The sequence below is a fragment of the Macadamia integrifolia genome, chromosome 2, assembly GCF_013358625.1.
Source record: "Macadamia integrifolia cultivar HAES 741 chromosome 2, SCU_Mint_v3, whole genome shotgun sequence".
NCBI classification, from domain to species: Eukaryota; Viridiplantae; Streptophyta; class Magnoliopsida; order Proteales; family Proteaceae; genus Macadamia; species Macadamia integrifolia.
The window spans coordinates 26,807,764-26,816,406 of NC_056558.1; the positions used below are offsets into that span (position 1 = coordinate 26,807,764).

An 8,643-nucleotide genomic window follows, 5' to 3' on the forward strand; every position below is an offset into this window, starting at 1 on the left:
AAATGGGCCTCTATATTTTAACCGTTGAAGATTCAAGTAGGAAACAATAAAAACTCACCCACTTTTGGTTAATCGCTGAATATATAGGTAGGAAAACCTGAGAAACTCACGCACTTTAAAGGTATACTGACATGTGATAGTAAAAATCTAGATCATCTTCTTGGCCCAGGAGATAGTTACTCTCATGCAAACTTGGAGAGACGATGCATGGTAAGAAATAGACCGACAATCTTTTCCTCCTAAGCTTAGAGATGTCGATAGATCGTATACGGATCAAATATGATCAGACCTGAATATTTCCTATCCGGATATTGATATCCCTAAACTGATATGGATGTAAGTCGAATTTAGATTTTCAACTATCTGTTTACATCCCTAAATTGTGTAACCCGGCCCTTCCTTCACCCAATAAATACAATTCACTCTCAATCTATGTCTCTCAATTGTCTTAGCTCTTCTCCTCATTCTTTGGAACTTGTTGAATCTTCAAGAAACCTCAAGATCAATATTAACTACTTATTTTTTTATTATTTGTTGTATATTTAATTGATCCAGATAATTATTTTCCACATTATCCAAATTCAGATCCAAATATCTTCTGCCACATATGAATACCCTTAAATGAATAGAGATGAAAATCGAATTCGGATTTTCAATTATCCGTTTCCATGAGTCGGGATGTAAATTGATATTTCCTGCCACATATTTGGTTTCATAGATTTTTATAGATTTCCTTCACCATGTTGGCAACTCCTTTAAGAAGAATTTGACATGAGAACAGATTTTTTCTTTTCAGAAGAAAAATAAAATTCATAAAGCATTGAATTTACATCATTATAGGAATGAGGATAAGAAAGAGAAGTTCTCTCAGTGAGAACCCAAAAAGCTAAACGTTTTAGGAGTTTCATTACATCATTAGTGGATTTTAGATAAAAAGTAAGTTTGGCAAAATAAAAAAAAGAAAGAGAGGAATTTCTCTTAGAGGTTAAATGCACTTCCTATTGTTAGTAAAAAGTAGTCCTAAATCATCAAAATCATTCCAAATTTCCCCATGGGTCCATCCCACAGCCTGTGCATGCTTCACTCCCATGAGTAGCCCTTGAAAGTATGCTTCATTAGTGCTTCCTGTCATAAAAAAAATCAGTTTTAAATAAAACAACATTATTTTCATCAATTAAGCAATAACCCCAAGCGGAGATAAAATTGGTCTTATCAGTGACTCCCGCATACAAAATCGTAGAAAACTTTTTCAGACTTATAAACCTTCCTTTCACCATGTAGGCAGCTCTTTAGGGAAATTTTTATGTGAACAACGGAAGGCTATGTTGGATTGATTTCCTACGTGGCTGATGTGAGATCCATACAGGATGGCTTTTGTATTTGAGCAAACAAAGCCCCAAGCTTCAGTAACATTTTCTTATTTTACTTTTCACTTTAAGGCAAGGATTCACTATACAAACAACCCTAGAGAGATGAATATGAAAGGAAACTTCAGCAAACCTTAGTCAATGTTTCATTGCAAGGGAAATTGAAGGGAAGCGAAATGAAAATTTCAAATCTAAAAACAGAACTTCTGTAATCATTACCCATGTGATTAAATAAACAAATTTATAATCATATTTAATAATAACACATTTTATATGCAATTCTTATTTTACTTTTCAAACTAAAAGGATATATATATATATATATTTTTTCTTTTTTTTTTTTTTTTTTTTGAGGATTTGAAATAAACCAAAAAAGGATATGAATGCAAAGTAAAGTGAAATTTAAAAACCAAACAAAGCATGCATATGAAATCAAATTCTATTAAAATTACTGTTTTATGATTGAAAATTTTCACTTCCCTTTCCTCTAATTCCCCATGCATCCAAACAAAGCATGCATATGAAATTTGCATATGGAAATAATACAAATTGCAAAGTAATTCTCGTACAAATAATGCACTGATACAATTCAGAGCCTACATTTCAAATGGAATTATTGTCCATCTCTAAAATATGCTGCCTCGGTGATTCTTGAAGTTTGAATGTAACGGAAGGAAAACACTCAGGTGTACAAGTTACTATCGGCAGTTTAGCAGTTGCCATTAGTAGCTGGAACCCCTGTTCAGGTGTGTGCTTATATTAATTTTTTTTCAATCTCCCAAGGTTGTTAGAGCATGTCAACAAGGAATTAAAAAATCCTACCAAGGAAAACATGCAGAAGGTCGCACTCGTTTAGGTTTCTGACAAGGTTAATTGAATGATCAACCACATTACTACTAAAAATATTCAAACAAAAGAGGAAGAAAATGATTACAGTAACAAACCTCCATCCTTGAAAGTATTCGCATCCCAACTCTGGGTGCTTCTCTACTTGTCTTCCATTCATTGTTGACTTGTCGTCATCACTATCACCACCGTCATGTTTTCACAGCAGGGCTTCCTGGAAGCTTATCCAATTCTACAGTACTGCCTATATTAAGGGCTTCTTAATCAAAGATGCAAGAAGCATCCATGGGAACCGAGGCTCGAGGAATGGAACAAGTGTTTCGAAGGGTGTGACGCACACTCCAGTCAACCTCGGCTTCTTATGCCTGTACCTCTGCCAGTTGAGATAATCACAATCGCCACAGCTGCATGCTTCCACAATTCAAGCCCCAGTTTATACTAGCAGGGCACAGGCATGGCCCAAGCCCCCTCAACGGGGCCGGGCTAATCCAAAACTTGCTTCAGATTGCTGCTGATGAGGGTGCAGATAATCACAAATCAAAGAGAAAGAAATTACAAGACAAACAGAAAAAGAGGATAAATAAGGTGGAAAATGCTACCAAAAGAGTCCGATATCAATTAAGGGAAAAGAATAAGTTATACTTCTCCAAATCATCCAAATTCTGGATTCAATAGCTCTTTGGCAGGTGGACTACCACCCTTCTCGCTAGAAAAATCCTATGATTTGTTGAGCATTTCTGCTTGTAGATTTCTCGATGTCCACATGTGCTTTGTCAAACACTAGTATGAACACAACCAGACAATTCTGTCTTCTGCTTGTAATTTAGCGTGTGGAGCTATTTCTGATGTTTTGTTTCTATCCGATATTTCTTGTTGATTTTCCCTTCAGTTGACTACAAAAGGTTCCCTTGGTGTGATTTACTAATATGCATTATAATACACCTAACACCTAAATATATATACTTGTAAGCTTTGCCTTCAGTTTTACTTGTTAATCAACTTACAATTTAACATATGTAATACAGAATGTTGATGCAACATAATGAAAGGAAAGAGAATTGATGCAGATCAATAACCAAAATAGGTTTGTTTTATTAGGAATAAGCCTAGGGTTGAGTTGTATATGTGTTGGGCCTTCAGTCCATGTGGTTTGGACTATATTGGGCCACTTTTATGGGTCTAAAAGGGAGGCTCTAAGATTGAGTACGGGATTACTAGTTAGTTTCCCTTTTTCATTGGTTTCCTTTTTAGTTGGGTTTTGATGGGGTTAATTAGTTTCTACTTTCAGTACCTAGTTAGTTTCTAATTTTCATTCATAAGTTAGTTTCTAATTCCAGTTGTTTTATTTCCCAGGTTACTTTCCAATTTTAGTAACTATATGTTAGTAGTTTAGTAAGTCAACATTTAGAAGCTTTTGAGCTTCTATTTTGTAAACACTACTACACCCCCCCCCCATCATTATAAATAAAGAAGGGCTGCTACTGATGCCCACGATTTATGTTTGACAAAAAAAAAAAAACTCTTGTTTGCTGCTGCCGCTGGCTTCCATGGCTGCTCCTTATGTTTGATCAAGGCCTAGGGACTGATGTTTGATCCAGTTGACACTCTGCGGCAAGTAGTCCGAATGGGTTGTTATTGTCTTCGGTTTTCTTTATTGGGTTCTCTTCTTCAGTAGAACAGCTAAGTAATTTGAACTTTTTATGTAGAAATTTTTGGGTTAAGGTCTCTGTTTTTCTATTCTGTCGGCCTAGTATGTTTTGGAGTTCTGGCTACCCAATGGCCTTGAGATTTTGGTCGATTGTTAGGACCATTCAGAAGAGGACTCGATCCAGTTTTGAGGCAGATCAGACCATTGGTTCAGCTCCTGTGTAGTAAACTGCCGTCCTGGCCAACATTGGATTCTGCGCAGAATTTGTTGTCTAATCTCTGATGCCTGTTGATGTTGATTTCTGCCTATATTTTCCCGATGGATTAGACCTTCTAATCAGTATTTAGATTTGTTTACTTGTTCCTTAAACATTTGCTATTGAAGTTTCTGAAGTTGTTAGGATTGATTGCCAGATCTCAGAACATGCTATCCAGAATCGAGTTCTGATTTGGTTTATCTATTCCTGTGATGTTTTGATTCTGATCATACCTTATTCCATACTCTATTCTGTTGTTGGATATTCTATTTGTTGGTGCAAGGTCTGCTTTCTGAAATTCCAAAATTCTGTGCTTTAACTGTTGGTTGACAAGGACTGTTTAGCTATTATTTCTGAATTGTTGCTTACCGTCTACTGTTGGGTGATCATTGGTTGTTCTTTGGTTTACAAGATCCTGTTGTTTGGGTCTAGTTTGGCTTGTCAAACCTAGTCCTACATTAAGAATAGAAAGTTCTCTTCCATAATCTAATATCAGCCCGAATATAGGGGTACTTTTTCACTTTCAACATAGAACTTGAATCACCCAATCTGGAGATGATTACAACTATAGTTTTCACAGTGCCAAGGCGAACCAAGACGTTGGAGGACTGCCTAAGTGTTTAGGCGACAAATCACCCACCTTAAGGTGAACAAGGCGCTAAGGCGACCAAGTGTTATTTTTTATTTTGCCTCCTCTCTTTCTGACATTATTTAGTATGCTACATACACCTTGTATCATCAAAAATCAACATTAAGCCACATTAAATCATACAAAATTAACATTAAGCCACATCAAGTCATTAAAAATCAATATTAAGTCATAAAAAATCCACATTTATAGAAATTCTCTTGTTCTATAATAAGTTTCGCTAGTCAAATGATTTTATTTTTACAAGAGACTTTTTGTCTTAGGTATAGCATAACACTAGCTTTTCAACAAGTCTAAGATGACTAAAATCTGAGTTGTAATGACAAAGTTATATTCCGGTCAAACTTATTTTAAAATATGTGAATGTTGTTAAAATCATCTGAATGAAAATAGTCTTATGGAATCAAAACAAAAGATTATTTTACCAAACTTTCGATTTTTAGCAATATTTTACCATCATAAGATTTATAATTTTTTTATAATTAAAAAAAACCCCAAAATTTGAAAGTTGAAAATCGCCCCTACAACCAAAAATCCAGTTTTTGTTCTTGGACTGGGGGTTGACATTTTCTCCTTTTGGAATTTGATTTTTAAGCTATTTTTATTGGATTCAAACATGAGCTATTTATCTATATGATATTACTAAATGTAAAAATATAAGGCGACAGTCGCTTAGGCCCCAGGCAAACCGCTTGGAGTGGCACCTTGGCGTATACCTTGACATCTATATTATGAGTCAAGCATAACTGATCAATCAATTAACAATGGCATGCAGCCATTTCTGGATTTTGAGGTGTTGCTATGTCTGACACTCTTGTGTCCATGGCTACACCAGGCACTTGAAACAGTGTCCACAGATCACAAGAAAAATCTTCTGTTCACATGGCATACCTACAAAGTTTGGCAAAAAGAGTGGAAGAACACAACACCTTGGGGTATGGAACATAGGATCTATGAAACATGCATGGCACAATCCCATGAGTTGCCATGTTTCTACTGTCGTGTTCTAAGGAGTGGCAAACTCATTTATGTGTCAAGAAATACAATTAGTGAAGAAGTTAAACAGATACGTCAGTTTTCTAATTTCACTTAAACTTATTTGAATTCACCCTTTTGTTCTTTAGGGGCTTGTTGAGGGGATAAAATCATTAAATGAGTAAAGCATACCTAGTGGTTAGAGGTAACCAATCCTTAAGGAGACTTTTTTTTGGTGTTGGGGGTGGGTACAAGGAGGAACATATTTAACTGTCCTCAATTTTGAACTTAGGACAAGCCATGAGATATGGGATCCGAGACCCATATATAGGTCCTGTGGCCTTGAGCTCCCAAACAAATCCAATTCAGGCTATCTATTGCCAAAATAATAATAATAATAATAATAAATAAGATTCCAACTGTTGCTGTTTTGAGTACAAGAATCAAACACATACCCTATAGTATGGACCACTAATGGACAATGCTACTGTAGATTTTACCCAATCAATATCCTACTACATCAGGTGCTATATATTCTATGCTGGCTATCATTACTCCACATAGCTAAAAGAACAAGAACAAAGGTCCAATGCGCTTACCTGAGCAAAAGGTTGGTGCACATGTTCGTGAGGATGGACAAATGGCATCGCAGGGCGCGGGCAAGGATACTGAGAGGAACGCAGATAGATAGCAGAGGTTGAATGCACACTAACATGATTCGGATTGAAAGGGGGCATCATGGTCTCTGGAGGACAATAACCAATTCCTGCAGAGTTTGATGCAGCAGCCCATGACGGTCCACGGAGGTGTTGAGGAATTGGCTGAGGCTGGTGATCCATAGAAATCTGAGGCCTATGAACTGATCCAAGCTGAGGGAATTCGGTGTTGTAGTTCAGTGCAGGGGTATACATGGGCTGCATGGGATATGGTCCTCCATTGAAACCGAACCCTGGGTCAAATCTTTGCACATACCTGAAAATATATCAGTGTCAATATTATTGTTAACTATACAAAAAGCAAATAATGTTCCAGAATTTTTTAGACAGTAGCAATATGAATGGTTTCTCAATCCCCACCAGAGATCTATGCTTACCGTATTATAAACTAAATGAGATCAAATATCACAAATTTCTACGAGTTCTGGAAATTTTTTTGTCCTTGTGAGACATATTTCAACAGGGATGAGCATCACGAATAGCAATACTAGCACCAGAATGTCCCGAAGCTGTATTCAGCAGGCTCCTTTATAGAAAGCAAAAAAGACATCCAGGGTTTGAAGAACCATCATTCAACCTTTCCCTCCTAGGATATCTGAGTGGACCACAAAAGGCCAGGAGATCCTGAAGGCCAAAATTCAACCATGAACCATCCAAATTATTTTGAACATTTGGACTAGGAGAAAAGAACATTCCCTGGCTGTGTGGCCCCTACGCTGGCACAGGGGCCATTGAGAGGGCACACATAAGCATCAATAGGGATGGGTTTTTTGGGTTTCAGAGGTGTGGGGGCATGATTTTGCTGCCCTCTGCGTCTGGTCGCAGGGGCCGTGCAACCAGGGAGCGTTCATTTCCCCTTTGGATTATTAGACAATACAGCATACATCCAGAATTTTAGAAGGCTTGTATAAACTAGATCGGTATCTAGTCAATTCTCAACTTTAAAAGACCCAGCTAGTGTGATGGATAATATCATATTGTAGAAACAATAAATCTTATTTCCCAACCCTGGAAAGACTAGCTCATTCAAACACATTTAGGGGAAAACAGGATTTTCTTACCTCCAGAAAATAATCAAGAAATCTTAGCAAAGGATCTAAGGAAGAAATTAAATTCTGAAAAGGGGAAATATCTGTTTTAGAGAGAGAAAAAGGGTAACAAGATATGAAAAATGATGAACAGCAACATACCGATCATAGCTCCGGTCATAGTCAGGATCCTTCCGTTCAATCTCACGATCCCGAAAAATTGCCACCCTGTTGTTAGCCTTGTATCTACTAAGTGGCTCCTTCTCTGTCCTACTTCTACCTGATCTACTGCAAACCATAGAAGAATCACTGACACTCCTAATAAGGTTGGACTCAGGGCCTTCAGCAACAAATTTCTCTTCTCCAGTTGACCCCAAGAAGCAGGATTGAAAACTATCCTGCAATGTGGGCTCACCTTCTGGTTTTCCAACAGTGCCTCCACTACTGTTAGAACTAAATATCCGGGCACGAGCTCTGTTATATTCCTCTTTTCGTTCCTCCACACTTTTTGAGTGACTTGCCTTAGATGAGTGAGTATCTGCACTGTTGTCTGCCTGTATTCGCTTCTGCGGTCTCTGTTTGATCGCAACCTTGAAAACATTATTGATGTCTTCTTGTGGTAAGCTTATGGGAATGTCTGCCAGGCGAATTGGAGGAAGTCGGAATTCAGAAGTTTTGCAGACAACAATTCTGGAACCGGAGCCATCGGGTAAATTGTTGTCTAATATAACCATAGACTGCAGATAGTAATGCTGAGCCACCCGATGTGCTGCCAAGCGCAAATAGGAAGTGGGCAGCTGTTGGAACTCCATTTGCTGTTTTGTAGGATCACGGATAAATTTCTCAATATCTTGTTCCATCCGCAGAACTGGACAGTAGAAAGAGAAAGAAATAGATAATTTAATTTTGGGTACAAGAAAACAAATGATTACAAAGATGAATTAGAGAGTAAATGAACAGTTCACATGTTCCTGCTACCAGGAAAAAACCCATATTCAAGCAAGATATCGCACGAAAAATGATATAGTAACACAATTAGAAGCACTATGTTCAAAGTTGCAACTATCCCTTCACATAAAAATAAAACTCCAAGAAGATTGCACTGTTTAATATGTGCAGTAGTCAAACCATCAACTCAACCGAGCCTTATCCTAAATA

The 8,643-nt window shown here is 37.3% G+C and overlaps 1 protein-coding gene across 1 annotated transcript; it reads right to left on the bottom strand.

The window, feature by feature from the left end:
* Positions 1-797: 797 nt before the first annotated feature.
* Positions 798-8,000, bottom strand: LOC122071248 (the record flags this gene model as incomplete). Its single annotated transcript, XM_042635573.1, is given in 3 exon segments — positions 798-1,125; positions 6,341-6,713; positions 7,648-8,000. Coding segments are annotated over 3 exon segments (771 nt in total), but the record flags the coding sequence as incomplete, so codon positions are not given.
* Between the last annotated feature and the right edge of the window lie 643 nt (positions 8,001-8,643).